This window comes from Cucurbita pepo, chromosome LG05 (genome assembly GCF_002806865.2).
Source record: "Cucurbita pepo subsp. pepo cultivar mu-cu-16 chromosome LG05, ASM280686v2, whole genome shotgun sequence".
NCBI lineage: Eukaryota > Viridiplantae > Streptophyta > Magnoliopsida > Cucurbitales > Cucurbitaceae > Cucurbita > Cucurbita pepo.
In genome coordinates, this window is record NC_036642.1 from 9131747 (window position 1) to 9146609 (window position 14863).

The following is a 14863-nucleotide window of genomic DNA, read 5'->3' on the forward strand; positions in this document are numbered from 1 at the left end:
TTTCTTGAGTCGTTTATGAACTTAGATTAAAATGTTGCAGGAAATCCAAGAACAATTCCTTCCAGAATGTTAACGAATAACACTGATAAATTCTATGTCCTGTCAGCCAAGTATTTTCTAGATACAAAAATCTGACTAAATAGGCAGAAATGATAGAATAGTCACGATTTAGTGTTGCATTGAAACAGCTGTTAGTACTTGAAACAGTAGAATTACGACTATCAAATACATGCCTATGGTAGGGGCGGCCTTCAGTTTCAACTAAGAAAAATATGATTTTCACATAAGAAGGATTGAAAAAGATTAAACTTATTCAAACCTATTTATCCTTTTTCTTCTCTTATTATCATCGTTAGAGACCAAGTAAAACATTTTCCACGTTCATGGTATTCATTTATTCAAGAAAATGTTTTGTGCTCAGCTGTATTCAAGTGAAGTAGCATAAAAATGGAGATGAAAAAACCCAACGAATTCAGGTGAATAAAATTCATGAAGAGGTACAGTGTTCTTGCAAGACAATGTGACTGTCTATTTCAGTTTTGTATCTCTTTTCCGCTACTCATCATTTACATATAGAAGTTAACTCTACATTGATGTTCTACACTAAACTATGGGAAAAAATCGAAGGGAATCTGACAAAATTGTGTGGAGGATTGTTTTTCTTCTCTCTTTCAGCAAGATTGCAGCCTGGATGTGAGATTGATGAAGACATCTTCTCTGCAAGGAATTGTAAGACCTCCAGTTGGATGTTTAAATCCAAATTCTTCTTCTGCACGGTTGAGCAAAGCAGAAAAAGAAGGATGGTTTAGGTATGCTATTGGAACTACAAATCTCTTTCTCTCCATATCTCCCACATAAACTGCAATATGGCCTTTGGGAACGCCACACCGGTTTCTGGAAGAAGCGGTATGCATTTTGACAGCTTGCTTGGCATTGAGGAGAAGTGAAGGTAGTCTGATTCCCATTTTCCGCTCGATGCAAATCTAGAAGTTGGAAAGTGTAGTACTTGAATGAAGATGTCCTTGAAATTTGAGTTGGAGATTGAAGTTTATTTGAACCGTATTTATGGATTCAGAACGGGGAAGTGGTGAGAAGAAAACAGTCTCAAAGAGGGCCTACTTCATAAATGCTCACATGGGTTGCTTATTTGGTTTGAATAGACGCAGTTCATCATGTTCCCTAACAAACTATTGAGCAGCCCCATTTGTTCCAATGAGGTGCAGTTATAGTCCAAAAGGGAAAGTACAAAGTTCTGAGGTTCTATTGTTGCTTGATTGGTTTGTGAACTAATGGAAACAGTTGGACGATGACTTGACTTGTGATGAATGGAAACAATTGACCAATGAGCCTGAAATTAGTGGTATGAATTTCAGAGAATGTGCAGTTGGAGAAGAAAATTGGGTGCCTTTTTATGACATGAGGCAAAGCCATGTGAAGGGGTATTGAAAAATATATCCAACTACCGGACATCAGTACCCCACTAAGCCACTGGAATGGTCGGAGTCATCAGCATAGGATTTTCTTATATAAATATAAACATCGAAATGAGCCTTCAAATACCACCCTCAACTCATTTCAAGTTCTACTTCCTCTTCTAGTTAGCTCTATACCAATCAGATCAGAACATTAGACTGACTGCCTTTCGTTCGAGAAAATGGGGATTCGGTTGCTATCTTTGGTTCCTCATGCTAAGCAAATTCTAAAGAAGCAGTCAAGTTTCACCAAAAACCAGTTGGACGTTCCAAAAGGCCATGTGGCCGTTTATGTGGGAGAGATCCAAAGGAAGCGGTTCGTGATTCCGATATCTTACCTAAACCATCCATCATTCCAGAAACTGCTCGGTCATGCCGAGGAGGAGTTTGGCTTCCATCATCCACAAGGAGGCCTAACAATTCCTTGCAGAGAAGATGCCTTTGTTGATCTCACTTCTAGATTGCAAGTTTCTTGAAGGATCAACAGCAAAGCACAAGCTTCAATTTTTTGACAAACATTTCTGTTTGTTTCTGATACATTTGTTTTTTTGATTCATACTAGAATGTTGTAGAATGACATGCCCTTCTTGCCTGCAAATGAGTGGCATTGTAATGGTGCATTTAGCAACAGAAATGAATAAGAAAAAAATACACAAATTTAACATCAATTTCTATATAGCTCTCTCTTTGTTGCTTTATTTGTGATGGTAACCTGCAATCCATGGAACAATGAAAAATTGTTGCTAGAGCATAGCACATCACTAAAGACACTAAGCAGCATCTTGAAGATTCAAACTTCTAAGTTCAAACAGATCCAAAGCAAACTGAATCCTTATGTGCCAATTTAAAATTTTCTACGGTAAATATTAATCTTGGTTTGATCTAATGAACAAAAGTTTTTATCCATCCTATGTGCCACCTCCTGTTACTACTATTAGACATGGGAATCCAGTTGCCTTTGATACTCCTCAATGCCAAGCAAGTTTCTCAAAAAGCAAGCTATTTCTACAACAAACCAATCTGATGTTCCGAAGGGTCACGTTGCAGTCTATGATGGAGAAATCGAAATGAAGCGGTTTCAGTTCTGAAACCATACTTAAAACTATTCTACATTCATGACTTTACTTAAGAGGACTGAGGAAGAGTTTAGATACAATCATCCTATGGGGGGTTTCGCAATCCCTGCAGAGAAAATGCCTTCATTGATCTCACTTCTAGGCTACTAGCTGTTGAAAGATTATGTACCGATAGAAATTCCTGACATTCTTTTGTTCATTTTTAGTTAGAATGTCAAGTATCAAGCCAGAGCAGTCTAACAAGGAAGAATCTTTGTTTAAAGCTTCACATCCTAGTGCCCAGGCAGATGATAAAGATATGCCGACAGTTGCTCTTGGTAGCCCATTTCGAGTCGGTGATTGTAAGATCAAGCATGGATCAGAAAGCCTCAATTTTCCTAGAACATTATAACATGTATAAAATTGTGTTGGCACGGCTATAAAATTATATTATAACATGAATTATGAGATATAAGTTCTTTGTATTTTCTTATTTTATCATGCAACAAGAGATTTGACAAAACTCAAGCACAGAGAATTTATCATAAAAATAAGATTTCTATTTCCATCTGGTTCTCAAGAAAGAAGCAAAAATTCTGATTAGGCAAGTTAGAAAATGTAAAACGAAATAAGAGGATGTTTGAAGATGAGAGCTGTTCTTGGATCAACCATTTTGAATTAGCTCAATTCAAGGCTTCTTTTTGGTGTTCTCTACTCATCTTTTTCTTCTCTTATGAGCATCGTTAGAGTAACACTTTGCATTTCATGGTATTCATTTATTCAAGAAAAACCTTTGTGCTCAGCTGTATTCAAGTAAAGTAGCAGAACATGGAGATGAAAAACCCAACGAATTTACGTGAAAAAAATTCATGAAGGGGCACAGTGTTTTTGAAAGAAAATGTGACTATCTATTTCAATTTGTGCATCTCTTTTCCGCTACTCATCATTTACATTTAGAAGCTAACTCTACATTGATGTTCTACATTTAACTATGGGAAAAAATTGAAGGGAATCTGGCAAAACTGTGTGGAGGATTGTTATTCTTCTCTCTTTCAGGAAGATTGTAGCTTGGATGTCAGATTGATGAAGACATCTTCTCTGCAAGGAATTGTAAGACCTCCAGTTGGATGTTTAAATCCAAATTCTTCTTCTGCACGGTTGAGCAAAGCAGAAAAAGAAGGATGGCTTAAGTATGCTATTGGAACTACAAATCTCTTTCTTTCAATATCTCCCACATAAACTGCAATATGGCCTTTGGGAACGCCACACCGGTTTCTGGAAGAAGCNTTAGTTTCGAAAAAATTTCCGCTCGATGGAAAGTGTAGTACTTGAATGAAGATGTTCTTGAAATTTGAGTTGGAGATTGAAGTTTATTTGAACCGTATTTATGGATTCAGAACGGGGAAGTGGTGAGAAGAAAACAGTATCAAGTTGGTCTCTAGGAGGGCCTACTTCATAAATGCTCACATGGGTTGCTTATTTGGTTTGAATAGACGCACTTCATCATGTGCCCTAACAAACTAGTGAGCAGTCCCATTTGTTCCAATGAGGTGCAGTTATAGTCCAAAATAACAGGTCTAGAAAACTTCGAAACCAAATTCCATGTCGTGGTAGATCAACTTACAGTGGGCCCATGTTGCAAGCTTACACCATCAGTCATTGGCTGCATCTCTGATAATAGATTATACAGAACAATAAATGAGATGCCAATCCATTTGTAAATTTTTCTTTCAGACACAAAAATAATGCTTGTCTTAAACTTGCTATGATCTTAAAGGTTTACCATTTAGAATTGTCTAATACATGTTTGCTTGTGTGTATTAAGAGATGTGCATAATGCATTTCCATAGGTCTTACTTATCCATTACAAGGAGTCAAATTCATTTCCTAGCTCATGAATGATCTTTGTCTCAATTGGTCTATTCATGTCCCTTTCTCCACTCACTTTATTTTCCTGGTATGTTTTGTTCGTAGCATCCTGTGCTGATATTATAGAAATAGCCTACAAAAATGTGTTCACAAACTTCATATTTTCTGTTCTGTTTCTAGTGTTTTGAGAAATTCTTGTATCTTATGTTTTCTCCCCTCATGGGATACCAAAAGATCAGAGGACCTTCTCCAGTTTATGTTGATTCAAATTTGACTTCCACTTGTCGATAAGTTCAATGCATCGAAGTCTATGGATGTGGCCACGAGCTATTGTTGGGGAAAACAAGAGAGGTAATTCTTGATTCAAGCTTCATTTTTAAACCAGCTGCTCTTTTAGTTTTTGGTTGGCTATATAGGAATTCATCCAAGACATAGAATGGTTGAGAAATTTGCATAACAGAAATCTCAGTTTTTCGTACATGGATCAACAGACTTGAAAGAGGTTGCATGGTCTTGCCACAGCTTAAGATTGATAAAGTTGGTGGCCTGCTCTCCAAGGCTAGCACAATTACTTTGGGTCCAGAGGAAGAGTTATTAACAGACTGCTGGACTTGCTTAAAGGTTGAGAAGCTACATATGTTTGTCCCCTAGATTCTATCAATTTGTGCAGAATCTAGTATTCAGAGTTGAGGAAGAAAGCTGAAGCACCGTATGAGAGATAGGTAGACATTTTTGAATTGTGAAAAAATCTAAGTTGGATGGATGTCATTTTGTGCTCCTAACGATCAGTATGGAGAAAGGTTTACTGAGCGCTCTATGTCTTAAATGGTAGGAAATACTAAGCTCCAAATGATCATTTTGTGCTCCTAGTGATCAGTATAGAGAAAAGATTCAAATCTAAGCTGGATTTGAACCGATCAAATGACAAAAGGAAAGACTTAGCTGTGGCAAATGATTACAAGTTCTTTCAGACTCATTGTGATATTCCTCATCTTTCATTGCCTATTGAGTCTTCTTTCAAATAGCCCGTTTTTTTCTGGATGTCTTATAGCATGACCACTTATACTTGCACACCATAATAATGAGACATCTGTTCACCCTGCTACTATCTGGTCTCGATGTTGTGGTTTTTGCTTATATATAGCTACCAAGAATTCGCTCAAGTATGCTAAGAGTGAGGCCACAAAAGATGTCTTGGTTGCATACTACAGTGATGCCACACCGTCAGGTGATCTTATTAGAACTCTTCTTCTGTTTGACTTGGCAGTTCCTAATGATGGTAGAACTTTGTGGATGATTTATGCCTCTAAGAGTTAGCATGTTTCGACTAAGCTATGTACTTTGACTTGGGCCTTTTGTTCTCCTTAATGAGAACCATTCTTTGATATGGTCCACAATTTNCGATCAGTATGGAGAAAGGTTTACTGAGCGCTCTATGTCTTAAATGGTAGGAAATACTAAGCTCCAAATGATCATTTTGTGCTCCTAGTGATCAGTATAGAGAAAAGATTCAAATCTAAGCTGGATTTGAACCGATCAAATGACAAAAGGAAAGACTTAGCTGTGGCAAATGATTACAAGTTCTTTCAGACTCATTGTGATATTCCTCATCTTTCATTGCCTATTGAGTCTTCTTTCAAATAGCCCGTTTTTTTCTGGATGTCTTATAGCATGACCACTTATACTTGCACACCATAATAATGAGACATCTGTTCACCCTGCTACTATCTGGTCTCGATGTTGTGGTTTTTGCTTATATATAGCTACCAAGAATTCGCTCAAGTATGCTAAGAGTGAGGCCACAAAAGATGTCTTGGTTGCATACTACAGTGATGCCACACCGTCAGGTGATCTTATTAGAACTCTTCTTCTGTTTGACTTGGCAGTTCCTAATGATGGTAGAACTTTGTGGATGATTTATGCCTCTAAGAGTTAGCATGTTTCGACTAAGCTATGTACTTTGACTTGGGCCTTTTGTTCTCCTTAATGAGAACCATTCTTTGATATGGTCCACAATTTGGTACATATAAGGCCTGCAGAGTCTCCTTTGACCTAGATATTGAGTCCAACGACGTAGCTGGTCACTCTTTCATGGAAAGCCATTAACATGGAGGTTCTGTTCTTCCATTTTCAACATAATACACTCTGTCTGTAATCATTTAATTCAGTGTAAAAGCTTCAACAATGATTCGACTTTTCATAATCGAACAACTTGGCCAATGAAAATGGAAATTTGTGGTGTAACTGCGGAGAATGTGAAGAGAGAGAGAAGGAAATTGGTGTGTCTTTTCTAAGTTGAACAAAACCATGTGAAATGGCCTACTCAAATACCTAACCAACAGACTTCAATACCCCACTTTGCCATTTGAATACCATCGCTCACAGCATAACTCTTTCTTCCAGAACTCTATAAATTTGAACATCAAATGAGCCTTCAAACACCAACTTCAACTCATTCCTAGTGTTCTACACTAATCAGATCAAAGCTTTAGACTTTTTTCAGAGTCTTTCATCTCAAGCAAATGGGGATTCGATTGCTATTCTTGGTTCCTCATGCCAAGCAGATCCTAAAGAAGCAGTCAGGTTTTACCAAAAGTCAGTTGGATGTGCCAAAAGGCCATGTGGCTGTTTACGTAGGAGAGTTCCAAAGAAAGCGGTTCTTGGTTCCAATTTCTTACTTAAACCATCCATCATTCCAAAATCTACTCAGCCATGCAGAGGAAGAGTTTGGCTTCCATCATCCACAGGGGGGTCTAACAATTCCTTGCAAGGAGGATGCCTTCATTGATCTCACCTCCAGATTGCAAGTATCTTGAAGGATGCAGAAGAAAGGACAATCATCTGCCGTTTTTGACAATTTTTTTTCTGACTCATTTTACTTTTCGACACATACTAGATTGTTGTAGAGTGGGAAACCTTCCTACCTGTAAATGAGTTGCATTGTAAAGTTACTTATACCACAGGATTAATGAAAATAGACCAATTCAGCATAGACTTCTATATATCATTTCTTCTGGTGATCTGTGATTGCTAATCTGAGCTTTTGGGGAGAGAAAAGTTGTTACTAAAATTATAATATACCAAAAAAAGAAAAAAAAAACTGAATAACATATTCAAACTTCAAACATTAAACAGAACTAAACAAAAATGAACTGCATCAGACATTCTACAAGTTCACTCAGATTTCTGTGAAATCAGTTATATGTTCCAAAAGGTAACGTGGGAGTGTATGTGGGAGAGACGGAAGGCAAACGGTTTGTGTTTCCAACATCATACTTGAATCATCCTTCATTCCAACCACTGCTCAAACACGCTGAGGAAGAGTTTGTATTCCATCATCCTCAAGGTCGTCAAACAATTCCTTGCAAAAAGGATGTCTTTCTTTATTTCACTTCTAGATTGGAAGTTTATTCAAGATGAAGAGTCGAAAGAAAATTCACCATGTTTTGGCATTTTTCCCCCTGTTTTCTTGACTCGTTTATGAACTTATATTAAAATGATGCAGGAAATCCAAGAACAATTCCTTCCAGAATGTTAACAAATAACACTGATAAATTCTATGTCATGTCAGCCTAGTATTTTCTTGCTACTGACATCTGACTAAATAGGCAGAAATGATTTTATAGTCCTAATTTAGTGTTCTATTGAAACAGTAAAATTATGATTATCAAATACATGCCTATGGTAGGGGCCTTCAGTTTCAACTAAGAAAAATATGATTTTCACATAAGAGGGATTAAAAAAGATTAAACTTATTCAAACCTACTTATCCTTTTTCTTCTCTTATTATCATCGTTAGAGACCAAGTAAAACATTTTGCACGTTCATGGAATTCAATTATTCAAGAAAATGTTTTGTGCTCAGCTGTATTCAAGTGAAGTAGCATAAAGATGGAGATGGAAAAACCCAACGAATTTAGGTGAATAAAATTCATGAAGGGACACAGTGTTCTTGTAAGAAAATGTGACTGTCTATTTCAATTTTGTATCTCTTTTCTGCTACTCATCATTTACATATAGAAGCTAACTCTACATTGATGTTCTACGCTTAACTATGGGAAAAGATCGAAGGGAATCTGACAAAATTGTGTGGAGGATTGTTTTTCTTCTCTCTTTCAGCAAGATTGCAGCCTGGATGTGAGATTGATGAAGACATCTTCTCTGCAAGGAATTGTAAGACCTCCAGTTGGATGTTTAAATCCAAATTCTTCTTCTGCACGGTTGAGCAAAGCAGAAAAAGAAGGATGGTTTAGGTATGCTATTGGAACTACAAATCTCTTTCTCTCAATATCTCCCACATAAACTGCAATATGGCCTTTGGGAACGCCACACCGGTTTCTGGAAGAAGCGGTATGCATTTTAACAGCTTGTTTGGCATTGAGAAGAAGTGAAGGTAGTCTGATTCCCATGTCTAGAAAGGTTTTCCACTTGATGCAGATCTAGAAGTTGGAAAGTGTAGTACTTGAATGAAGATGTGCTTGAAATTTGAGTTGGAGATTGAAGTTTATTTGATCTGTATTTATGGATTCAGAGCGGGGAAATGGTGAGAAGAAAACAGTATCAAGTTGGTCTCTAGGAGGGCCTACTTCATAAATGCTCACATGGGTTGCTTATTTGGTTCGAATAGACGCACTTCATCATGTGCCCTAACAAACTAGTGAGCAGTCCCATTTGTTCCAATGAGGTACAGTCATAGTCCAAAATAACAGGTCGAGAAAACTTTGAAACCAAATGCCATGTCGTGGTAGATCAACTTACAGTGGGTCCATGTTGCAAGCTCACACCATTGGTCATTGGCTGCATCTCTGATCCAATCCAGAGGAAAAATATATATTAGAGGGACAGAAACAGGAATAAATTCTTGTTGATAATAGACTAATCAGAACAATAAATGAGATGCCAATGCATTTGTAAATTTTCTCAGACACAAGAATAATGCTTGTCTTAAGCTTGCCATGATCTTAAAGGTTTACCATTTAGAATTGTCTAATACATGTTTGCTGGTGTGTAATTAGAGATGTGCATAATGTTTCTCCATAGGTCTGACTTATCTGTTACATGAAATCAAATTCATTTCCTCACTCATCAATGGTCTTTGTCTCAATTGGCTTACCATGTCCATTTTCTCCACTCATTTTGCTTTCCTGGCATGTTTTGTTCGTAGCATCCTGTGCTGATATTATTGGAAGAGCCTATATGAAGTTTACACAAACTTCATATTTTCTGTTCTCGTTTTAAGAGTTTCGAGGAATTCTTGCATCTTACGTTTTCCCTCTTATTGGATACTAAAAGAGCAGGGTGCCTTCTCCAGTTTATGTTGATTCAAATTTGACTTCCATTTGTAGGAAGTTTCAATGCTTTGAAGTCTATGGATGTGGCCATGAGTTATTGTTGGAGAAAACCAGAGAGGCAATTCTTGATTCAAGCTTCATTCTTAAACCAGCTGCTCTTTTAGTATTTGGTTGGCTATGTAGGAATTCATCCAAGACATGGAATGGTTGAGAAATTTGCATAGCAGGAATCTCAGTTTTTCGTACATGGATCAACAGACTTGAAAGAGGTTGTATGGTCTTGCCACAGCTTAAGATTGATGAAGTTAGTAGCCTTCTCTCCAAGGCTAGCACAATTACTTTGGGTCCACAGGAAGAGTTGTTAACCGACTGTTGGACTTGCTTAAAGGTTGAGAAGCTACATATGTTTGAACTAGATTTTATCAATTTGTGCAGAATCTAGTATTCAGATTTGAGGAAGAAAGCTGAAGTACCGTATGAGAGATAGGTAGACATTCTTGAATTGTGAAAAAATCTAAGTTGGATGGATGTCATTTTGTGCTCCTAATGATCAGTATGGAGAAAGGTTTATCGAGCGCTCTCGTGTCTTAAATGGTAGGAAATACTAAGCTCCAAATGATCATTTTGTTCTCCTAGTGATCAGTATAGAGAAAATGCTCAAATCTGAGCTGAATTTGAACCAATTCAATGACAAAAGGAAAGACTTAGTTGTGCCAAATGATCAAAGAGATTACACACTGTATAGAGGAAATGAATATCGAAAAATAGATAAAGCATCAATGATTTTCTTTCAATAGGGAACTTCATCAGTATATTATACAATTCACAAAGGAATGTATTATAAGGCAATGCAGCCGCTTGTTATGAAGAAATAAGAGCAAATTGCTCGACCCATATGAAGATAGGGGAAACCCAATTTTTTATAGGTTCAAAAACCATACAAGATATGTGTTCTGGTGTAAACCTGATATATTAAATCTGACAATATTTAGATGTGCATGCTTTATGCTCACAATAAACAAGTCAACGTGCTTGGGGCTGAAAATGATGGTAGAACTTTGTGGATGATTTATGCCTCTAAGAGTTAGCATTTTTTGACTAAGCTATGTACTTTGACTTGGTCTTTTAGTTCTCCTTAATGAGAACCATTCTTTGATATGGTCCACAATTTGGTACATATAAGGCCTGCAGAGTCTCCTTTGACCTAGACATTGACGTAGCTGGTCACTCTTTCATGGAAAGCCAATCACATGGAGGTTCTGTTCTTCCATTTTCAACATAATGCACTCTGTCTATAAGCATTTAATTCAGTGTAAAAGCTCGGACAATGATTTGACTTTTCATAATCGAACAGCTCAGCTAATGAAAATGGAAATTTGTGGTGTAACTGCGGAGAATGTGAAGAGAGAGAGAAGAAAATTGGTGTGTCTTTTCTAAGTTGAACAAAACCATGTGAAGTGACCCACTCAAATACCTAACCATCAGACTTCAATACCCCACTTTGCCATTTGAATACCATCGCTCAAAGCACAACTCTTTTTTCCAAAACTCTATAAAGTTGAACATCAAATGATCCTCCAAACACCAAATTCAACTCAGTCCAAGTGTTGATTTCTCTTACAGGTTCTATACCAACCAGATCAAAGCTTTAGACCTTTCTAAGAGTCCTTCTCGAGAAAATGGGAATTCGATTGCTATCCTTGGTTCCTCATGCCAAGCAAATCCTAAAGTTGCAGTCAGGTTTTACCAAAAGTCAGAAGGATGTGCCAAAAGGCCATGTGGCTGTTTATGTAGGAGAGATCCAAAGAAAGCGGTTCTTGGTTCCAATTTCTTACTTAAACCATCCGTTATTCCAAAAACTACTCAGCCATGCAGAGGAAGAGTTTGGCTTCCATCATCCACAGGGGGGTCTAACAATTCCTTGCAAGGAGGATGCCTTCATTGATCTCACCTCCAGATTGCAAGTATCTTGAAGGATGCAGAAGAAAGGACAATCATCTGACGTTTTTGACAATTTTTTTTCCGACTCATTTACTTTTCGACACTTACTAGATTGTTGTAGAGTGGGAAACCGTCCTACCTGTAAATGAGTTGCATTGTAAAGTTACTTATACCACAGGATTAATGAAAATAGACCAATTCAGCATAGACTTCTATATATCATTTCTTCTGGTGATCTGTGATTGCTAATCTGTGCTTTTGGGTAGAGAGAAATCTTTTAATATTTTAACTAAGGAATCATACTCAAAACCATCTAATACTGAAGTATTTGATTGAGAACGCCGAAGAAGAGTTCAGATACAATCATTCTATTGGTGGTTTGACAATCCAGCAGAGGATATGCTTTTATCTCATTCAAGGCTGCATTGTTCTTGAATGATTATGAAAAAAGAATTCCTCTGCCCCCTCGCCCAGTTTTGCCCAACTTTTCTTTTTCGTTTTTCTTTAGTCACAGAATACGACTAGATAGACAGTTCATTTAAATGAATAGAAAATTTTCCCATTGCATGTACATTATATCATGTATAGGCTATATTGACTGTGCGCTATAGCATAGCAGATGTTAAATTTTATCATTGATGAAGTTTGTCCCACTCATGGATTTTGATTGTCGGATTTCTTCAAAGAAGACTGACTTCTTGTGAAATCCCACATCGGTTAGGGAGGAGAATGAAATTCCCTTTATAAGAGAGTGAAAACCTTTCCCTAGCAGACGCGTTTTAAACACTTTGAGGGAAAACCCAAAAGAGAAAGCCCAAAGAGGATAATATCTGCTAGCAATGGGTTTGGGCTGTTACACTTCTCCTACTCCCCCTTCTCCTTTAGGATAGGATCGTTGTTAGTCCTTCTTTCACCAATGATCTAATGAGATCACCATTTGATAGTGGTCCGCGCAAATACACAAGGGATGAGACTTTCTATCGCTTGCTTTTCACTGTTGCATGACGCTTAAGTGAAGAAAGCTCATCATGTCATTAAATAAGATTATTTGGAAAATCTTGATTCCAAGCTTCGATCATTGATGTGAAAGAAGCAAAAGATCCACTTCCGCCAAGAAAGGAGAGATTTGTAAATATTCAGTTTAAAAAGTACATAGAACTTTCGTCTGAATTTCCTCCAACAATCAGGATTTGACACAATAAGGAACTAAAAATATGGTAGTGGGAACATCATAATTCTATCCAACACCTTTCCCTCACCAATGCACAGCTAGTTCCAGCTATAGAAGTTGTTTGAAGTGGATGAAACTACTACATTAAACAAATATAAACATGATTAGATTCTTATTAAATGATTTGTCTTGAAGTACTAGGTGTACATGTACTTAGCTTCTGTATCCTTTGATTTACAATAAGATGCATTTGATATCTCTCTTGTCCTTATTCAACAAGGGCACTATGCCAATGATGTAACCATTTCTCTCTTACTGTGAAAGTGATCTCCTTGATATCTTGTTTTTTTCCTTTTATCGAACATGTTCTTTATTCGAGCATCCAGTTCAGCTAACCAAGCTTGGTCGCTGGAATGGATAATGACTTGAACCAAACAACTGGGCTGGCATTGCATACAACCAAGAGAGAGGTGAAAAATCTTTTATAAGTTGGGAAGATCCCTAATAGTCTTCTTAGATACCTAACCGCCAGTCTTAAAGTGCCCATTGGAAAAGCACCAAACACCAGCAAAACCATTTTCTTGAACTATAAATAAGGATATCAAGTAAACTTCAAAACAGTCATTTACTACTTCCTCTTCAAATTTGTTCCACATCAATTGAAACAGCAAGCTTAGTAATGGGAATCTTTCCATTCCAGATTCTTTTTGTCAAGCAAATTCTAAAAATGCCATCAGGTTTCACCAAAAACCAGTATGTCCCGAAAGGTCATGTAGCAGTTTACGTGGGAGAGAGGCAAAGAAAACGATTTGTGGTTCCGATATCATACTTGAATCATCCTTCATTCCAACAGCTCCTTAAATATGCCGAGGAAGAGTTTGGTTTCCAACATCCTCAAGGGGGTCTCACAATTCCTTGCAAGGAGGATGCCTTCATTGATCTCACTTCTAGATTGCAAGTTTTCTAGAGAGTGAAGAGCAAAAGGGCAAGTACAAAGTTATTTGAATCTATTGTTGTTCGACTCATTTGTGAACTAATACTAAAATGTTTTAGGAAGTCCAAGAGCAATGCCTTCTAGAATGTGAATGAATGAAATTATGTTGATCTTTAAACTAATATGTGACTAATAGAAATTCTGATACTGATAATCAACTCTATCTCGTGGCTGCTAAACATTTTCTTATAAGATGGGGCAAAGCCATGTGAAGGACCAATGAGCCTGAAATTAGAGGTATGAATTTCAGAGAAAATTGGGTGCCTTTTTATGAAATGGGGCAAAGCCATGTGAAGGGGGTATTCTCAATACCAAACTACCAGACATCAGTACCCCACTTAGCCACTGGAATGGTCGGAGTCATCAGCATAGCATTTCCTTCTGAAATATTATAAATATAAACATCAAAATGAGCCTTCAAACACCACCCTCAACTCATTTCTTCTACTTCCTCTTCTAGTTAGCTCTATACCAATCAGATCAGAACATTATTCCGACTGCCTTTCGTTTGAGAAAATGGGGATTCGGTTGCTATCTTTGGTTCCTCATGCCAAGCAAATTCTAAAGATGCAGTCAAGTTTTACCAAAAACCAGTTGGACGTTCCAAAAGGTCATGTGGCTGTTTATGTGGGAGAGATCCAAAGGAAGCGGTTCGTGGTTCCGATATCTTACCTAAACCATCCATCGTTCCAGAAACTGCTCAGCCACGCCGAGGAGGAGTTTGGCTTCCATCATCCACAAGGGGGCCTAACAATTCCTTGCAGAGAAGATGCCTTCGTTGATCTCACTTCTAGATTGCAAGTTTCTTGAAGGATCAACAGCAAAGCACAAGCTTCAATTTTTTACAAACATTTCTGTTTGTTTCTTACTCATTTGTTTTTTTGAATCATACTAGAATGTTGTAGAATGACATGCCCATCTTGCCTGCAAATGAGTGGCATTGCAATGGTGCATTTACCAACAGAAATGAATAAGAAAAAATACACAAATTTAACATCAATTTCTATATAGCCTTTTCTTTGTTGCTTTATTTGTGATGGTAACCTGCAATCCATGGAACAAAGAAAATTT

General features: G+C 37.4%; 6 protein-coding genes across 6 annotated transcripts; 4 read left to right on the forward strand and 2 right to left on the reverse strand.

Moving 5' to 3' along the window:
- Positions 1-455: 455 nt before the first annotated feature.
- Positions 456-3950, reverse strand: LOC111795223 (auxin-responsive protein SAUR21-like). Its single transcript, XM_023677519.1, has 2 exons — positions 3816-3950; positions 456-968 (listed from the first exon to the last, which is right to left on the reverse strand). Exon 2 carries the CDS (start codon positions 963-965, stop codon positions 672-674), a length of 294 nt encoding a protein of 97 aa, XP_023533287.1. The 5' UTR covers positions 966-968; positions 3816-3950; the 3' UTR covers positions 456-671.
- On the forward strand, positions 1576-2116 carry LOC111795228 (auxin-responsive protein SAUR21-like). Its single transcript, XM_023677525.1, has one exon. It carries the CDS (start codon positions 1655-1657, stop codon positions 1946-1948), a length of 294 nt encoding a protein of 97 aa, XP_023533293.1. The 5' UTR covers positions 1576-1654; the 3' UTR covers positions 1949-2116.
- Positions 3951-6638: 2688 nt separating the features above from the next.
- On the forward strand, positions 6639-7398 carry LOC111795231 (auxin-responsive protein SAUR24-like). Its single transcript, XM_023677529.1, has one exon. It carries the CDS (start codon positions 6919-6921, stop codon positions 7210-7212), a length of 294 nt encoding a protein of 97 aa, XP_023533297.1. The 5' UTR covers positions 6639-6918; the 3' UTR covers positions 7213-7398.
- Positions 7399-8510: 1112 nt separating this feature from the next.
- LOC111795137 (auxin-responsive protein SAUR21-like) lies at positions 8511-8804 on the reverse strand. The gene has a single exon (XM_023677395.1). The coding sequence runs from the start codon at positions 8802-8804 to the stop codon at positions 8511-8513; it is 294 nt and encodes a 97-aa protein (XP_023533163.1).
- A 2471-nt stretch (positions 8805-11275) lies between these two features.
- On the forward strand, positions 11276-11840 carry LOC111795222 (auxin-responsive protein SAUR24-like). Its single transcript, XM_023677518.1, has one exon. The coding sequence runs from the start codon at positions 11366-11368 to the stop codon at positions 11657-11659; it is 294 nt and encodes a 97-aa protein (XP_023533286.1). The 5' UTR covers positions 11276-11365; the 3' UTR covers positions 11660-11840.
- A 2384-nt stretch (positions 11841-14224) lies between these two features.
- On the forward strand, positions 14225-14786 carry LOC111795226 (auxin-responsive protein SAUR21-like). The gene has a single exon (XM_023677523.1). The coding sequence runs from the start codon at positions 14309-14311 to the stop codon at positions 14600-14602; it is 294 nt and encodes a 97-aa protein (XP_023533291.1). The 5' UTR covers positions 14225-14308; the 3' UTR covers positions 14603-14786.
- Positions 14787-14863: the final 77 nt, after the last annotated feature.